Source organism: Phaenicophaeus curvirostris, chromosome 4 (assembly GCF_032191515.1).
Source record: "Phaenicophaeus curvirostris isolate KB17595 chromosome 4, BPBGC_Pcur_1.0, whole genome shotgun sequence".
Classification (NCBI taxonomy): Eukaryota; Metazoa; Chordata; class Aves; order Cuculiformes; family Cuculidae; genus Phaenicophaeus; species Phaenicophaeus curvirostris.
Genome location: NC_091395.1, coordinates 23,480,715 through 23,499,991, shown reverse-complemented (window position 1 = coordinate 23,499,991; position 19,277 = coordinate 23,480,715). Strand labels below are relative to the sequence as shown.

At 43.2% G+C, this 19,277-nt stretch overlaps 2 protein-coding genes across 6 annotated transcripts in view; both read left to right on the top strand.

Moving 5' to 3' along the window:
* The window catches only part of RPL34 (ribosomal protein L34), a 353,120-nt gene extending 341,854 nt beyond the window's left edge, over positions 1-11,266 (top strand). For 2 of the 5 annotated variants that reach the window (XM_069855548.1, XM_069855547.1), the window contains exons 2-5: positions 8,343-8,418; positions 8,517-8,616; positions 9,458-9,561; positions 11,140-11,266. In XM_069855548.1, the coding sequence (XP_069711649.1) occupies positions 8,354-8,418; positions 8,517-8,616; positions 9,458-9,561; positions 11,140-11,224 (354 nt within the window). In that variant the 5' untranslated portion in view covers positions 8,343-8,353 and the 3' untranslated portion in view covers positions 11,225-11,266. Of the gene's footprint in view, positions 1-7,032; positions 7,043-7,136; positions 7,166-8,342; positions 8,419-8,516; positions 8,617-9,457; positions 9,562-11,139 lie in introns of those variants that run through there. The other 3 variants (XM_069855545.1, XM_069855546.1, XM_069855549.1) reach the window with 3 other exon arrangements.
* Positions 11,267-14,307: 3,041 nt separating this feature from the next.
* On the top strand, positions 14,308-18,705 carry OSTC (oligosaccharyltransferase complex non-catalytic subunit). The gene is made up of 4 exons (XM_069855518.1): positions 14,308-14,484; positions 15,364-15,457; positions 17,014-17,211; positions 18,042-18,705. Exons 1-4 carry the CDS (start codon positions 14,346-14,348, stop codon positions 18,058-18,060), a joined length of 450 nt encoding a protein of 149 aa, XP_069711619.1. The 5' UTR covers positions 14,308-14,345; the 3' UTR covers positions 18,061-18,705.
* The last annotated feature ends 572 nt before the right edge of the window (positions 18,706-19,277 follow it).

Sequence of the window (19,277 nt, the reverse complement as noted above, 5' to 3'; positions counted from 1 at the left end):
AGTTTTCATGTTGCCATCAAGTGGTGTAATATGCTCTATGCTCTAATACACCCCACTGTTTTCTCCTTAGATCACTTCCTTTTTCATAGAATCATAGAATCACCAGGTTGGAAGAGACCCACCGGATCACTGAGTCCAATCATTCCTATCAATCACTAAACCATGTCCCTCAGCATCTTGTCCACCCGTCTCTTAAACACCTCCAGGGAAGGTGACTCAACCACCTCCCTGGGCAGCCTGTTCCAGTGCCCAGTGACCCTTTCTGTGAAAATTTTTTTCCTAATGTTCAGCCTAAACCTCCCCTGGAGGAGCTTGACACCATTCCCTCTTGTCCTACATTGTTTTAAGATGTACTTATCTATACAGAAAACACATCCAAAGGGATTCTGTTATCTTTCTGTCTTCTTGAAAAAGGAGGGTATTTATGGAGAAGTAGGGTACGGAGTCACAGGGAGAAGGCAGGAGATTGTTCCTTTCATAGACTTAGCACTGAGATACGGACACATGTAACTGAAGGGGAAATGCTTTCTTCTGTCTTCATATGATGAAAATAGAAAGTGATCAGGATAGATTTTTTTTTATCCTCTGGGCATTAAAAGCTTAAATGCAAAATGCATGACTTATTATATCTAGCCAACTCTTAGGGGTAAATAGGCAGTATGGGGAATTAGTTGTTGTTAATTGGACTTCTGAGCTGAATTCCCAGGGTGCTGCACTGCAAGCATATCCCTTTTGTTTTAATATTGAAATAGGGAGAAGGCAGCTCTGTGATACCTCCATTCCGATATAGAACAGCAGAGCACGCTAAATCGTCCTCATCCAAATACTTAGTTGCTTTTGTTGAATGTAAATATTTTAGGGTTAATATCTACATGTTCTACAGAAGGTATTTGGTTTTCCATTGACCATTTTAAAACTGTAAGGCAGATCTTCAAGCAGAATAAATTGCCTAATCACTCTGTAACATCTGAAGATACAGCCTGCTGTTTCTTAAACCATCATCTAAATATATAAAACATTTTCTATAAAATTGGAGGTGCTTGATTCTGCCACTAGTGAATTGAACTCTTCAGAACTGCCTGCCATTGAGTTTCAGTGATACAATTTTATTACAAACAAGAAGTGCAGTCTTTAAAATTGTATTTTGTTCTGTTTTATCAACATTGTGCACAGTATTTATTTTTTTGCAAAGTTTTAATAGTAATCACAGAATAAAACCAAAGGTCTCTCACATATTCAGGAGACCCGGAAAAAAATAGGGTTTGCTTCAGGCATTTGTTCTAGAAGCCAGTCCAGTCCTTGCACACTGAAAAAAATTATGAAGTAACAATCCCCAGAGCAGAGGCCGCAGGTCACACACCTCCTTTAACACCTCCTTGTAGCTGATCCTCCTTACACAGCTAATTGCCACTGGTATAATCCAAAAGGTAACAGAAAAAGCCAGGCTAGCCTTGCATGTTCCTGTCAGTAAAATATCACAAAGAAATGTTCCTAGTGCTCCTGAAGTGTTCAGAAAAATAACCTAGGGAGATGTTTAAATGAATTATAGACCCCTTAGAAAAACCTAAGCAGTAAAACCTTCCTATACCTTTTCATGTATCTTTAAATCATGAATACAAACATATTTTTTAAAGGTGCGCTGATGTATGATTGACATTTCATTATTCAATACCTCTTTCCCTATACCGGGATGGTCAACATCTGCTGTGGTAGGTAACCCTTCCTATTTTAAAGAACAAAGCAACCAAAAAACATCCAAAAGATCAGATTCCGTCAAGACTTAACCTCTTGCTCATTAGTTTGGTCTCAGTGAATTCAAATGCATTTTATTGTTTAACAGACTCAAAAAAAAAAAAAAAGGTCTAGTCTATACCTTTCTCACCTGTTCATGAGATCCATGTAGGTTTATGGCAGATGTTTTTCAGTAATTCTTGTGGTAAGCAGCTCTGTGGAAAGGAGCAGATACTGCTGCTATTTGGTGTTTAATACTCTCCCAAAACTTCTGCAATTAAAGAAATGCACACTAATTCTCTTTGCAGAATCCCTGAGATTTTATTAAATAGTAACACTAGTTACTCTTACTTTAAAACTGGGAAGGCTAGATGCACACAAGTTAGGACGAGGACTTAGGTAACTAGATTGTTGAGGTGTTGAGGTCACACTTAACCACCCGAAGACACTACATTATGGCAACCCAAAATCCCATTAACCACCATGAGTGCCTATATGGCTGGTTATACTGCCCTGCATGAAGTAATTTAGCCAAGTCTGCCATAGGAAGCTGTGTCAGCAAGGGCACTTTGTCCCTTTCATGCCCAGCACAGGACATACAAACTCCCAATGCAGCAGGAGAAATGTGGCCATATCCCTCACCTCAGGCGACCACCATCAGGAGAAGGAGCAGCGAGGTAATGATTCCAAGCAGCTCTGGAGACATTTCCAGTATGAGTCTTCCTGGAGATGAGAGCTGCCTACGGCACTATACACACTACCGGGAAAAGACTGACTCGGTGCTCTTGATGCCTCTACGGCCAGAAGGTTTAAATGTGAGCGGCAGACAGGATTTACCTTGTGTTTGACACCAAGGATGAAATGCAGTTTACACAGCCTGGAAGAGCTGTGCAAAGCCCCTTTATTTTTAAATTGCTCCACACTGTAGATGGGTGGGCGAACATAACACTGCTGCACCAGGAGAACCGACACAGGAGATGTTGTAGGCCATGGACCCCTACTTCATCTTGGGGAGTGGATGAAAAGCAGTTGTGAGCTGCCACCATGCAGAATTCACGGTTCAGCTGTGTGCTCTGCCTGCAGGATTGGCACCCTGCTCCATCTTAAACATGTTTCACAGGGGGAAGGGGGAGTGCACACAAAGCCTATTCAATTAGATGCTGTGTAGGAAAGATGAACTCCATCCCAAGTGAAATGGAGGATTGCATGTCTCCTCCAGATGGTGGGATTATTATTTTCTTTTTTCTAAAGCTGGAGAAAGTAAGCAGGTGTGAGTATGGGTCCTACCTGTATTGGTTTTAATCAGCAACTTTAAGCAAACTCAGTGTTCTCAACAGAAAAGGGGAAAAATAAACAGCTGAGCACTGTGATTCATTTACACTTCAAATATACTTTGAGTTGGTTATTCCTCAATTAATCAAATAGCTGGTGTATCCCTAAAGTAGTATAAAGTGACACGCTGTGTGAAATCAATTTTCCCTTCCAAAATCATTAAATTCAGTAGCCTGTGACTACATCCCTGCTAATTCTAGTACTGGTCCTTTCATCCTCCATTAACTTTGGCACGCCTAACAGGCTGTCAAAAATAATTTCCCAGAACGTAAATAATTCAGAAATTAAAAATTAATAAATAATAACAGAGAGCTACTGGGAGATAGACTGGGTCAATTAGTCAGCTCTGCATTCTGTTTCTTCGCAGCAGGGGGGCAGCCACATTCGTTACTAGAATCTTTCCTGCGATTCCTAGGTCTGATTTACGGCTCTTCATTACTGGATCCAGTCAGACACAATTACCTCCATCACTATCTCAGTTCCTAACTTCAAAGAAACACGCATTTTCTTGTCTGCTTTTTTTCTCCTTGCAGCAGCCTCAGCTTGACGTCCCTGGAATTTCTTCCACGCGGACTAATTAATAAGACTTTGACTTATCATATTCACTTCTCTTCTTTGATGTCCTACCTTAGTCAATCATCCTATTTAATTAGAATTTCAATGATAACTTTACTTATCTCGTGGCTAGATGTAAATTAAAATAACGGGATTTTAATTCTCTTTCTTACGGGGTTATGACATTTCTGACAGAAAAAGTTTCAACCCAAATACGATGTTATGTACTTCCTATGCTAGGAGTGCATTCCACTAAATTGTTTTTCCCTTTGCTACAAAATAATTTTGCTTGTTTAACAAGCTCTACTGAAATGGAAATGAACTACAGTTTCTCGTAAGGTAATTTGCACAGGTCCATGTTGTGGAAGGTTATGTTGATATAAATGAATGTAATCAGACTGTGACACACACCACATAGTTAACAAGGAAAGGGATTAGGATTTTTAAGGGAAAAAAATAGCTCTGGAGAGACAGTGGACAGTAGGATCTCTTCTTCTTTCTGCCCTTTCTGGCAATTGCTAGTACTTTTCCAAGGTTTCTCACTTCCTTCCCTCATTTTCAGACCTAACCCTGCTAGTTTTATCCAAACAGCACCTGAAGCTGGATTCTGATTTCAATGAGACATTTCTTTTTCCTTCTCTGCAGAATCCAGTATATGTTCACACACATGCCCACTTTCCTTTTCACACCTCTCAGAATTTGCCAGTCTAGGTTGGTACAACAGCAAGTGAATAAAAGTGAAAACAATCTCTTGTTTTTCAATTGAAGTCTATAATGCAGAAGAGTCCTAGAAGGATCCGTGAAGAGAGGTTGATGGAACAGCAGAATCCTTGTGGGACCTGGGAGGTCCCTGGAAGTGGGACAGGAGGATAAGGAAAGTAAAGGCACATGCTTTCTGAGTATCCAGCCAGGCTTATCAAGCCTTATTCATTTGGCACTTTAGATCTTACTCTGCTGGAACTTCCTCTGAGGCCAAGTGAACAGTAACAGACAGGGACTTTTGGAAAAAAAGGGAGATAAGGAGAGGATCATGTGGAAAAGAAAGTGAGGATGTTCAACATCAGAACTGGTTTTAAACAGTGAACAAAGTGTTCTTGTGTGCAGTAAAAAGAATATAGTGATTATTTGCGGGCCAGTGCCAGACACACCACATTACTAATATGTCATCAGAGATTATCTTCCTAATCACCTTTGGTGGAAAAGAGGTTTCCAGTTTTACACTGCCAATAAGAAAATACACCCTGGAAGCCCACTCTGGTTTTCTGAAGTGAGAAAGCCCACAATCTCAGGCCTTATGCTTCCACTGACACCCTAGAAGGAAAAAAAATGTGTTTTATAGGATGCCACTGCTACTTTTCCAGGTCAAAGGGTGATGCATTTACTAATCCACCCCCTTTATTATATTCCAGGAAAGAAGAAAGTGCAGAAAGACTTAGGGAGGTATGTTGGACTTGGAAAATAACTGCTCCCATAAGAGACAGTTCGGTCCTGTGAAGAGGTAGGAGAAGAAGAAAACATGAGGAAACCACTTGACTAGCACTAAGCTGTACAAAATGGGCTTAGTGAGCTCCGGCCTCAAATCTTACCCCCACACTAGTTAGCATTAAACCAGTTGTCACAAAGCTAATGTTTCTAGATGCCGTGGCAAGCCATTAGCCTGACAGCCCTGTTTCTCTTACAAAATAAACTGAAAAATTAGGCCAGCACACCAGCAAAAGTGAACCACTGGAGCTTAATTGACAGTTCTTATAATTTATACTAGTTGAGTTCAGAGCCCAGACTGGGTAAGATTAAAAAAATATTGATACTATTGTTCAATAATAAAGTAGTTACCTGTTGCACTGACAACACCTAAACTAAACTAGTCCATCATAACTTACTAGTGCTGTTCTTTAACAATTGGATTCTGTTACACTTCTATATTTAGGCATGATTAATTAATTTAATTGGCTTTCTTATTCCCCTCAGGGTTCTGGGCCTAGAAGTTCATATTAATACTCTAATTGCTCTGAAATTTACTTGTCTGAAATATGCTCCTATTTTAAACATACCCTAAAATCTAGTTCATACATACTTTCTCCTCTTTCATGAATTAGAAAAAATCTAGTGTCCATAATTTGCACTTAAAAAGAGTCAATAATTAACCAAAATAATAATTACAGATCGAAAACAGGCAGGATGTAGTACAATGAACTGAACAAACCCACAAATAAGACCAGGAGGACACATCAAAGCTTTCTAGGCACCCACTACTGTCTAAAAGCAAAGCTGAAGCTACTAACAACAGCAGCAACATCCTACATATTTAATATGCAGGTCCCTGGTTGCCATTGTAGAACATTGCCCAGGTCAGTGGAGCAAAAGAACAACTCAGGGCTTACAGCCAGTGGGCCCAATCCTACACTCCTTGCAGACGGTGATTTCCCATTGACACTATATGACACTTTGCCCGTACAAGTCAGCATCAATTGCAGCAGCAGCTAAAATGAGGTTTCACGCACTCTGAGAAGGAGGAGGTGGACTTTGCATAGCAGTGTGGGACCACCCCCAGCAGCAGAGGCTGGGGAGCAGAAGGGATGGAAATGTGTGCTTTGAAATCTTTTGGTCTTTGATGCATCAGTGCTGGGGTGGGGGGGGGAGGGGGTGGGTAAGATCCATTAGGAAGGTCACAAACATATACTGGGGACTTTCCTATCACCAGCCAGCTGCTGATTTCAGCACAGACACCAGCTCTGTTCAGTTTTTTAGTAAAAGATTAAAAAACAAAATAATGGTGGCAATACAAGCAGTAGTTATTATTACAAAAAGTGGAATATTTTTTATTTAACTAAAGTTTCATCTAAGTAACTGTGTTCTTTGAAAGTTTGATAGAATGTCCTTCCGACAGCACGTTTTTTTAAAAAATGGTGTTTTTCCAGACACTGTCCATTCTTTGGAGATGATAACGTCCTGTTTCCAGTCTGATCTGTGCTGAACTGGTGTCTCTTCTCCTGCAACCCCCTCTGTGTGCAGTGTTTCTTTCTATGTTAAATGCAAGGTCAGGCAGAGCTGGAGCCAGCTCCAAATCAGCAACAATTTTGACCGCTGTGAAGTTCATAACAACATTAAAATCGACCTTGGAAAGTAATAGAATATGCATAAGATATCTGGGTAAGTTTATCCGTATGCCTGGCGATCACTCCTCGTGCTGCCCAGCCCTGATAAAGGGCGCTGGCTTTATAAAAACCCCAAAACGGTTGTCAGGGAGCTTTATTTGCGCTGGCACCTCCGCTACCGGCGGTGGGAGAGAGCGCTTATCGTTGCGAAAAGCGAAGCACCCGCAGCAGAGAGCGCCCTGCCGCGCTCCGCCCCAGCCCCCGCCCCGCGGCTGCCGTACAACATGGCGCCGTCCTACCCCTCCGCTTCCGTACAACATGGCGGCGCCCGACCCACCTCTGCCGGCAGCGGAGCTGCAGCGCGCAGGATCCGCTACAGCTTCCGGATCAAGCGCGCCGCCATTTCAATGTCGCGGCGTTTCCGCTTCCTCTTCCGGGTCCGGCGGCGCCAGGTATGGTGGCGGGTAGCTGAGGGCTGCCCGCGCCCATCCGCCCCCATCCGCGGCCCGGCGGGCGGAGGGAGCGGCGAGGGGCCCCGGGGGACGTTGTGGGGAACCGGCGGCGCTGCTGCCCGCGCTGGGGGCGGTGGCAGCGTGGGCGGAGCGGGGCGGCGGGGCGGAAGGGCCTTCCTGGGCCTCCGAGCCCAGCCGGGAGCCGCGGCCTTGGGCCTCGCCCGGCCCGGCGCCCGAGGAGAGCCCGCCCCGGCGGGGATCCGAAGGCGGCCGGCGCCTCGCTGGGGCGTTCTTACCGTGCGCCGCCGTAGCAGTCGGTACCGCGGGCTTTGCTGCCCTTGTCGCGTTGTGCTGGGCCGGAGGTTGCCCAGGGAAGCTGTGGCTGCCCATGCCTGGAGGTGTTCAAGGCCAGGCTGGATGGGACCTTGGGCAGCCTGGTGTGGTGGGAGGTGTCCCTGCCCATGGCAGGGGTTTGGAACTGGATTATCTTTAAGGTCGCGTCCAACCCAAACTATTCTTTGATTCAGAGTTAGCGGTCTGGGCTTATAGAATGGCTGCTGCAACGTGCTGGCTGATGAGATGGGGAGAAAGAGCATTTGCTTCAGCTCTGTGTTTTTTGCTAACGTTGAGTTGAATGAAGCTTACATTGATCAGAAAATATATAGCTGATAAAGCTGTAAACGATTCTGTAAAGTAGCGTGACATCGTAGAGTCAAGACCAGGATGTTGAACTGCATTCATAGATTCATAGTATCATGGAGTAGTTTGGATTGGAAGGGACCTTAAAGATCACGTAGTTCTAATCCTCCTGCTGTGGGTAGGGATATCACTAGACCAGGCTGCTCAAGGCCCCATCCAGCCTGGCCTTGAACACCTCCAGAGATGGGGCATCCATGACTTCCCTGGGCAGCCTGTTCCAGCGCCTCACCATTCAACTTAGTTTGCATGAGTTTTAATTGCAAATCATGTTCTACCCACTGTCACCGGGCTTGTATATTTCTAATGTGTTGGCTGTCATTGATGAGGAAATGCTTAAATTTTGTTAATGCTAATACAGAATCAGCAGCTGACAATTCAGATCTAGCTCAGTGCTTCAGGGCAGGTAGTGCTGTGCTATGCCAACTTTTGTGCAGACATTAAGCCCTTAAAATAGTGCTGCTTTGTTTTTAACTAATTTAGGTGTAAAAAATGGTTCAGCGCCTGACCTACCGCCGTAGGCTGTCCTACAACACAGCTTCCAACAAGACCAGGCTGTAAGTAAGATGTAGCTTTTAAAAAACCTTACTTTTTAAGAAAGCTAAGTTTAAGCTTTGATTGTTACGTGAACTGAGTATTTTTTTGCTGTGTTTAGGTCCCGAACACCCGGGAACAGGATTGTTTACCTTTACACCAAGAAAGTAGGGAAGGCACCAAAGTCGGCATGTGGTATATGCCCAGGAAGACTTCGTGGTGTAAGCATTAGTCTTGCTGGCATAAGATTTTTTTTTATGTTTACAGTAATGTTTTTTTGGTATAAAGAGTCTTTGCAAGTAATATAATATTGCTGTTTATTGATGAATCCTTATTGGAACAGCTTCTCTAAAATATTCTCACCTGGAGGTTGTAAAGTTTAACAGGTACAATAAACTTTGAAACATTGAAGAGTAAGTGCTCTTTTAGTACTTGCAGTTTTCATTGGGGTTAGATCTGAATCTTTGTGTTCTTTAAGCTGTAACTTGCTCAAGCCTTCACAGTTAGGCTGAGGTGGTTCTGTAGCAGGTTTAAGAGTCTATATTGAAATTACTGGATAGGCTTTAAAAAACCCTCATGAGCTAAATCTGACTTTCAGTTTTAGGAAAAAAACCAAATTGTTTTTATCATAGAATCACAGGATCATTTGGGTTTGAAAGGACCTTGAAGATTACATAGTTCCAGCACCCCTTGCCATTTTTCTCCAAAATGTATTTTTGGTGTAACAACCATTTCTCTTACCAGTGACGGGAATGCTTGACTGATGTCTGTTTTTGAGCAGTTTCCACACTTACGAAAACAGTCTATTTTATAAACAGGTTTTTAACTCTGAATCTATGGGTAGAATCATTCTACCCTGTGGCAGAATGAAAAGGTTAGCTCAGGAATGCTGAAGATGGTATGTGTAATGAGCTGTGACTTCAGCCACTTTATTGTATCTGTCCTCAGTAGTCAGGTTTGGGTAGTGCTGCTTTTTTTCCAACAATCAAAGTAAATTTCCTTAATATGGCTGTTATCCAAAATTACTGTGTTACAGTACACTTCTGACTTTGCTTTTTGCAGGTTCGGGCTGTGCGTCCTAAAGTTCTTATGAGGCTGTCGAAAACAAAGAAGCATGTTAGCAGAGCCTATGGTGGTTCCATGTGTGCCAAGTGTGTCCGCGACAGGTAAGCTTACAGGAACTCAATTGTGTTCTCAGGGTTACATCTCTCTGTTTTTGTGGTGTAGACCGAAATTTTGACTGCTTTTGTGTGACATCAGTGTAGTAATATGGAGGGGGTAAGCATGGGGCACATTACCAGTGGTGCTTGCAAGTTTGACCCTTGGATTTGGGCTAGGTACTGCACGTGGAACTCCTTTGTTGAGTTTATGTTCATGCTTTCTTGCTACACTGTTGTTTTGGTGATTAAACAGTCTGCTCATTCTGGATTTTTATCTTACATTGAGCTCCCGTAGTAAAGACTTTTCTGTTGTCCTTTTGTCTATGTAAAGACAATTGTGTAAGATCGGTTGAGCTTTTGGCTTCTTCGTGGTGTTTTGAGGTTAAAAGATAATAATTCGTTGCATATTAATTATCTTCATTGTGGTTAAGCTTTAAGGTGGCCTTTAATGGGCCTTACTGAATTCAGTTTTATTGGGTAGTAACTGTACATTCTATGCTTCCTTTGCAAGTTTGAGGAAAATGTGCATTACAAATAGTGTCATCTCCATGAGTGGTAATCAAAGCAGATCTCCAGAGTTAGCAAACTAATGCCATTTTTTTCATCTGTAGTGCAAATTTTGTCAGCACAATGGTTTTGTTCGTTTTGGGTTGTGGGAGTTCTAAGCTAAATAACACTTGGTGCCACTGAAGACACTTTGTTAACAGCTGCAGATGCCTAGCATAATTTTCTGAGTGTTTTCTCAAACACTTTGAGCTTGGTAGATTGTTTTTAATACATGAGTATATCTTACTCTGCTTAAACCAAAAAAGTCACCTTCTTCCCTGCAGTTGGCAGGTTTTCTCCTGCATTTCTTTAGGCGTCTTTCGTAGGTTTTGTGTACTGTGACAGTAGCCATGTATGCCAAACGCACATGGAATGACGTTTTAATGTTTCAGGGTAGAATAGTGTGTGGTATATTCGTGATTTTAACTTGAAATCATCAAAGAGGCTGTTGATGTGAGTACTATTGCTTAGGTCCATGTGTGTAGTGGCCCTGCATGTCTTCCAGAAATAATCATATTTGGGCCTGGCTTCACCTGCCAGTACTTTTTCTGTCTGTTTGTAAAGAAGCTTTCCTCCTGAGAGGACAACTGTTCTCATTTTGATAATTTGGCTCACATAAAATTTTCTGTCATTCTAAGGAAGAGAACTGACCACAGGTGGCCACTCCAATGCTGACTTTAAGAACAACAAAATTAGTTTGCGAGTGAGGGGTTTTGCTTTTTGCCTTTGAAGTTGATGAAGGTGATAATTTTTCCAGTGTTCAACTGCCAGATATCACCTTGCTTGCTCACAGGCCACTTGCCCTAACCTTGCAGGCACACTAGGCCTTTTTCCATAAACCTTTACATTCATGCTGTCCCACTGTCCCTGTCTTTTGATGCTGACAAGAACATTGATGGTTTGCCTTTTTATGTAATTGTGGAACTGTAACACCACAGGTGCAATGAGTGTTGGAGACAGCAAAACTAATAAACTTTGTCTTATTTTTGTGTTTTCACTTAAGTGGTTACATGTGCTAAAGCTGTTTTCCTCTTCCAGAATCAAACGAGCTTTTCTTATTGAAGAGCAGAAGATCGTTGTGAAAGTGTTGAAGGCACAAGCACAGAGCCAGAAGTCAAAGTGAATCTATTTGTAGTTTTGGTCCAATAAATAAAAGCTCCACTTCTTTTGTGTCTTGTCATTCCATGTGCTAGTCAAAGCTGGTAGGAGCTGCCCCTCACAGCTTGTACAATGCAGAACCATGTTTTGGTGCAACAAACCCTGTAAGTAAGTATGCTGTGTTCTGTGCCACCTGCGGACAAGGAAATGTAGCAGGTGGAAGGAGGTCTGGTTAAATGGGATTCCCACTCGGCTGTGTCATGATCTTGTGGAAGGATTGGCTTAAGGATTGGAGTAACTTTGAGCAATGTGGCTTGCTTTATTCTTTTTTTATGGCAACAGCCGTGTGTGAAGTCACCAGAGGACTTGGCTCAGAAGAAAGGAATCTGAAGGAAAAAAGCAAACAAAAGAAGACTGAGTAAAGACTAGAAGAAAGATTGTCACATGAAGGGAGCTGGTATAGGCCTAAGGTAGCGTTAAAGGATTTTCACCAGATTCTGGGTAACTAGGCTTGCTTTATTTGCAACTCGGAGTTGGGTCATCACCTCAGTGAGTTGCAAAGGCCCACACGAAGCCATCAGATATTTAGCATTATACAACAGGTATTTTGTCTGAAAATTTCTTGGTGTTTTCCCATGTGCCTCTAGTTCTTTATTAATTCAAAAGCCCACCTTGATGATTTGTCTCTGCTGTCTCGTTTTGGTTCTTGCTCAGAAGTGATGCTTCAACAGGTCACATTCCTCTGGTCATAAAAATCTAATATCTAAGCCTGACAATTCTTACACAAATCTGTTGGTTCAGCTGGACTGGGGCTATACAAGGGATAATTGAACAGTATTCTTGTAGTTGTTGTAAAGATTGATTTCCAACACCTGTTCTTATATTCTTAATACAATACTCTTACCACAATCAGTTATCAATAGTATCTAAGTTCTACATGGATACATTTATCATATTTTCTCATTTCCCTTAATGGGTAGATTGGTTGGGGTTTTTTTAATACTACGTGCTATAGATGCTGTATACTTGAATCAGAAGTGTGAGGCAGGAATTGCCTGCTCAAGGCCAGCACTCTATTCACAGACCCTTACATGTGTGCAGCTCTCGAGAGAAAGCTGTCTCTGTTGCTCTACGTTTGTTAGGTGCTTCAGGAGTCAGCAATTGGAGGTGTGGTGCAAGCAGAGCTTCAGGGCACAGCTAGAACAGACCTTCAACAGCTTCTGGAATTGGGTTTTGGAGCAGCAATTCAGGCCTTTAATATTGAAGAAGAGGAGGCTGAAGGGAGGCCTTATTGCTCTCTACAGCTACCTAAAAGGAGGTTGCAGAGAGGTGGGTTGGTCTCTCTCAAGTGATAGGTGATAAAGAGGGAATGGTGTCAAGCTGCATTGGGAAGTTTAGATTGGACATTAGGAAAAATTTCTTCACAGAAAAGGTTATCAAGCACTGGAACAGCTGCCTGGGGAGGTGGTTGAGTCACCATCCCTGGAGGTGTTTAAAAAGTGGGTAGATTAGGTGCCTGGGGACATGATTTAGTAGTAGAATGGTACGGTTGGAGCTGATAATCTCTAAGGTCTTTTCCACCCTTATGATTCTATGAAGCTTGAACCAAAGTTCTGTTGGTTTATCACTTTTAAGGATGTAACAGTAATGTAAAAGCTATTGTAAAAAGTAGAGGTGGGATCATTTTGATGCTTTGCTGTAAATGTGCCTCTAACCCAGCCCAGGAGTATTTTAAGACCCTCAGGATAATTCCTGCATTACCTGTGGGTGCAGTGGTATTCCTCACCCCTAGCTCTGAATTTTTGAACTACTCTTAGTATTTTGCAAGATGATGCTACCTTCATTACTTCTTCAGTGAAAAAAATTTTTACCAATATTTTTACCAAGTTTTTACCAATAACTGTTCTTCAAAATGTAGTGAGCTCCACAGGAATAAGGAAGGAGATGTAATTACTGAGCGTGCAGATGTGCTGGGAGCATTCACAATGCCATTTGAAGAGGTTTCTAAGATTGCTTGTACAGTGTAATCAGGCTGTGGTTCTGAGATACGGGCAGATTTCTCCTGATTCTGTGCTCTGTTCAACCCCTGCCTAGCTTGGATTCTTGTCAGGCTGTACAGCCAGCCAAGAAACATCGCAGAAAACTGAGCTGATGAAAAAACCTGCCCTTCTGGTAGCAGCAAGCTGGTCAACTGCCTGCAACCCCACAGTGGTGGTGTTGGTGCCTCCTGAGACTGATGGGTGGACCAAGTACTGAGGGGTATGGCTTAGTGATTGATAGGAATGGTTCCACTTGATGATCTGGTGGGTCTTTTCCAACTTGGTGATTCTGTGATCCAACCTGGCCTTGAACACCTCCAGGGGTGGGGCAGCCACAACTTCCCTAGGAAACCTGTGCCAGTGCCTCACCACCCTCATCGTGAGGAAATTCTTCCTTATGTCTAGTCTAAATCTGCCCCTCTCCAGTTTATACCCATTGCCCCTAGTCCTATCACTACAAGCATTTGCGAACAGTCCCTCCCCGGCTTTCATGGTACTGGAAGGACCTGCCAAACGATAGTTGGTTTCCCCCCCCCCGAGCTCACCGTGCAGCTGTTGGGTCTCCCCCGGCTGCGGGCCAGGACGGACACCGGGTCCCGTGCTGCAGGCAAGGGGCACCCGGCCCCGCTCCCCTCCAAACACGAGGCCCCGGAGGACTCCTACTGCGGATCTTTCTCCTTCCCTCCGTCCCGCGCCTCTCCGCGCCGGACGGGGCGGGTGGATCTTCCTTCGTGCACCGCCGGGGAGGCCGGGGTTCGCTCCCCGCTGTGCGCAGCGCTGCGGCCACGTGGCCGCCGGCCCGGCCCCGCCCCGCCCCGCGCTCCCCGCCGTCACCCAGCACCGACACGTCAGGCCTGCCGGGTCCTGGCAGGTGCGCGAGATGGATCGATTCCTCCGGCGGTAGAAGGTCAGTGTTTCTAGATTTTTTTTCACAGTAAAAAAAAATATATTTTTATATTTTTCATTCTGATACGGGCGTAGTTTTGCGTCGTTTAGTTTGGCTTTAAAAAACCGTGTGACTTTGCCCCTGCCAGGACGCGGCGGCCAATTTCCGCTTCCGCCTTCGTGTCCCGCGGCGGGGCGAGCCGGGCCGGCCGCGCCGCCACCATGGAGACGCTGTTCCGCCTGCCCTTCGCCGTGCTCGAGTGCCCCAACATCAAGCTGAAGCGGCCGAGCTGGGTGCACATGCCCTCGGCCATGACGGTGTACGCGCTGGTGGTGGTGTCCTACTTCCTCATCACCGGAGGTGAGCCCGGGGCACCCTCCTTACCGGGTAGCTCTTGCTGTGCGGGGCGGGCTGCGGGTAGAACAGCCGCTGGTGCTGCTGGCCCGTCGTCCGGCTCCAAACCGGCCGTAAAACACCAACCTCAGCCGACTCTGAGCGTCCACGCGGCGTTAAGGCGGTTCTCGCTGTTTTTGCTGGTAGGAGGGAAAGCTGTCCGGTGGAAAAGGACCTGGGGGTGCTGGTCGCCAGCCCGTTGAACTTGAGCCAGCAGCGTGGCCAAGTGGCCAAGAGGGCCAACAGGCTTCTAACAGCAATAGTGTGGCCAGCTGGACCATGGAAGTGATAGTGCCCCTGTACTTGGTGCTGGTGAGGCCACACCTCAAATGCTGCGTTCAGTTTTGGGCCCCTCACTACAGGAGAGACAAGGAGGTGCTGGAGCGTGTCCAGAGAAGGGCAAGGAAGCTGGGGAAGGGTCTGGAGCATAAGTCTTATGAGGAGTGGCTGATGGAACTGGATTTGTTTAAGCTGGAGAAGAGGAGACTGAGGGGGGACCTTATTGCTCTCTGCATCTACCTGAAAGGAGGTTGTAGTGGGGTGGATTCCAGTCTCTTCTCCCAAATAATGTGTGATAGGACGAGAGAAAATAGCTTCAAGTTGCACAAGATTGGGTATTAGGAAAATTTTTTTCACTGAAGAAGTAAAGAAGTACTGGAACAGGCTGCCCAGGGAAATGGTTGAGTCAACATCCTTGAAGGTGTAGATGTGGTGCTTTGGGACATGGTTTAGGAGGCATGGTGATGTTGGGCTGACTATTGGACTTCATGATCTTAGAATTCTTTTCCAACTTAATGATTCTGTGATCCTATGAGTCAAAGGTGGTGCTTGCTTCTCTCCCCTCAGGGATTATCTATGATGTGATTGTGGAACCTCCCAGCGTGGGGTCAATGACAGATGAACATGGACATCAGAGGCCAGTGGCCTTCTTGGCATACAGGTAGGAGCAGGGCTCTGCCTCTGTAAGCAAGGTGCTACAGGTACCTAAGCATGAATGAAAAAACCCTCCTTACAGAGGTGTGCAGCTGCATTTTTTGATGTCTCTGTGCAAGGCAGCATCAGTTCTATGACTCTCCTCTGTTTGCAATTATTTGAAAACAAACGAACAAAGATTGGAAATAGAAAAACTCAGTCCTTCCAAAGCTTGTGAAAATTAAAAGCCTGCTAAGAAACAAGTTTGGAGCTGGCAGTACTCGCCTCTCTTCCAGACCCTTGTTTTATTAGTTGAGTTTCATAGTAGGTGCAGACACATTTGTTCATACTTCATAGCAGAATACATAATGTTTATTGAACTTTCAGATTTGGCCTTTTAAATTCTAATGCAATTGGGGTACCTGTGTCCAAGGATGGGGAAAATAATTACAAATGTGTAACAACAGTGTCTTCTTTGAGGCTTTTGCTTCTGTTACTGAAAATAAGCTAGAGATTGCTTAGTCATAAATTGGTCTGAAGAGGATTAGATCTATATTTGTTGTTGTATTGTTTTGTGTGTGTGTAAACAAATAATGGTTTTGATAAAATAACAAAGTTCTTTATGAGGTTTGTGAAATGCTTTGTGTAAAGATTTTGGCTTGAACTAGGTATCATATATATCTCAGACTTGCTTGGACTGCTGCAATGTAGCTGAATTGGGTTGCTGCAGGGAGCTGGTAGTGCTTTAGGAGAATTCAGTGGAAACAACTTGAAAGAAGTTGGAACTGTTTCTTTTCAGGATGTGGGACGATGATAATCTTAATTTTCTCTATTAGCATCCACAGTATTTTTATCTATGCCAATTTATGAGGTTGCTAGTTACAAGGGTAGGAAAAAGGTTCCGGTGATGGTGGGAAGCAGGAGACTCATGATCCAGGTGCAATATTCTTTCTGCATCTTGGCTTCCCCCCCCTCCATCTTAGCTTCGTAAGAAGGATGTCCAGCTGTGTGGACTGAGAGAGAACCACATTGAATGTTCAAGCTGGGTCCCCACAATCAACATGTGCAGGCTCAGCGAGCTATTAGTAAAACACACGGCAGTCCAGGATGGCTTTTGCTGGAACCGGTAGATGTGCTGACATAGTTGGATTTGTACCAAGATCAGGATTCAGGCACTGCTGCCTAAACAGTGGGATGGAAGTAAGACTTGGAAAGCTCAGTGTCCAGGGGTCATGGTTCCATGCCTCCAGGCATCTGTGAAAGTAGATGCCACTTTAGACTGGAATACTGATGAGCTTGCATGGTTGCTGTTAGTATACACTAGTATGTATAAAACCACTAGTATGCTTGGCTAGTTGTCTTGCAGACTATCAGTCCCAGAGACAAATTACATATTAGAGCCTTAATATAATTGCAGAACAGTTTCTGTAGCTACTTTTTGTTGGAAGGTCAGTCAAAGTTAATCATCCTGTGTATTTGTACAGCTAAAGCAGGTTGAATAGATGGGGTTTGAAATGTAACTATTTCTCTAAAACTGATATTTTTTTCTGACTCTTCTTCTTTCTCCCATTTTTCCTTCTTTAGAGTAAATGGGCAATATATTATGGAAGGGCTTGCATCCAGCTTCCTCTTCACAATGGGTGGCCTAGGATTCATAATTCTGGATCGATCCAATGCACCAAATATCCCTAAGCTGAACAGGTTTCTTTTACTCTTTATTGGATTTGTTAGCGTGCTTTTGAGCTTCTTCATGGCCAGAGTTTTCATGAGGATGAAATTACCGTAAGTGCTTTAGTACTCTTCCAACTTTTCTTCACTTTTGTGGCTCGTGTTGTGCCTATGTTAAATTTAAGAGTAACAGAAAATATAGTGGAGTATGCTAAAGATCTGCAGCTTGGCTATAAGCTGCTTTTTTTCAACTTTATTTTGGAACAAGCTACCTTGAATGAGGTAGGATATTTTTAGGGCCAGCTACTGTAATATTGTGCAGTGGTTAAAAAAAGGTGACAGTTCCTGGTATGTCAGAAGGTATGAACTACAGTGTAGTTAGAGTTTGTTTTCAGAACATGGAAGTGGTGGATTCCCTGGCAGTATGAAGCTGGATAGGGACCTATTCTATATTTTGTTGCTTTTTTGATGCTATGTATTTTCTTGTTTCATTGTGTATGCGTGTGTCTTAACAGTGCCGTCTCTTAAACTCATTAAAGAAATGGGGCTTTAGAGAAATAGATAAGAAAAAGAGACCAGAGTTGTGTTGAGTGCCAGCAAGTGTCAGTTTATACTGAATATCTTAACACTGGTATTTTGTCTAAGGAGTACAAATAATAAACCTTTTGTAGGGTGTAAGCTGGGCTTCGAAAATTCCAAACATTTACCAAAACTGGATTGAGAACAGACTAATCTATTTTCAGTGTTCATTGAAGAAAATCAACTGAGGAAGGAGCATGTAGTTAAGCTGGCCGGTTTGTACCTTGGACAGGATATATTGTTTTAAATAACCTAGTTCAGCATAGTTTTTGGCAGTCTGTTTTAAGACCACACATCTCTTGATTTTTGAGGAGGGCTGCCTGTGTTTGCTAACTTTTTACCTAACTTAATTTTTTTTTCTGTAGGGGCTACTTGATGGGTTAGTACCTCTTGTGATGTGTGAAAGCCCAAGCTGAATTTGCTCCTCTTCATGAAGTGTTCAAGAAGAAGCAGCAAGAAACAAATTCCATATTCACTATCAACAGGGAAGAGACCTGACCGTGAGAAACAACTGGGGAAAGAGAGCTTCTTCTGCAAACAAACTCACTGCCAATGGCTGATTTGTAGTTTTGAAACAGTATTTTGTCATTTCTGTTGTAGAGCTTTTGAAAAGAGCAAGTTACCTAGCTTTTTTTTTTTTTATATCCCAACTCAGTATGTATAAGAGAAACTATCCTTAGCTCTACCTGAAATGAATCATAGCCATTGGCTTGACAGTTCTTTGTTGCAAGTCTGTTCCCTCTTCCCTGTATGGGACTGTTATATGTGTGAGTCAGAGAAGAAGCAACTAAATAATTTCTTTCTGGGTTATAATTAGAAAATTAGGAACTTTGGATGCTTTACAGTCAAAATAAGACATGTCTGAAATTATCTCAAAGGCACCTTTTGCCTTGATATTAATGACTTGATGTGAGCAAATCCTGACATGCACTGGGAAAGGCAAACTATATGAATGTGCATTTCCTTTTGGAAAAAGTGTACAAAAGGAGCCAAATAAAACTTATTTTCTACGAAATTATTGGAATTCTATGCAGTTTCTGGAGCTTTCTCTAGTGTCTATGGCCTGTTCTGTGTCTAGGCTTGATGCCACGTCACACCATACCATGATGACATAATTTCAGCTTTGTATTTTATCCTTGGATAGTAATTTTTTTTTTTTAAATATTAGAGACGAGAAACCTGGTATTTTTCATGAACTTGTGCTGGATCCAAATGACATACGATTATCAATAGCAAAGAAAATTTACTTGTGAAGCTGCTGCTTTTTTTGTGTGAGAGATGAGGCTCCAACTTATTTTGTCTTCATTTTAAAAGATTGAATGTCACTATTTCATTAATATAAGCACTGTTTTCATCCATACAATAATATCCAGTGGAAAATATTTATTCCCAAAATTGTGAAGTATTACTGTTCATATACTATATCAAATTTCTGAGGTAACTGTTCATCATCTGCCCTCAGGATATGCTACTTCCACTTATTCTTACATACAATGCGACTTCTGTGTTTGCTCATCTTTGTGTTTGTCACCAAGATTTAAGGTAGCTTGAGGTAGTTTTATGAGGTTCATAACTGCAAAGTTTCTAGTCTTTTCAAAGTG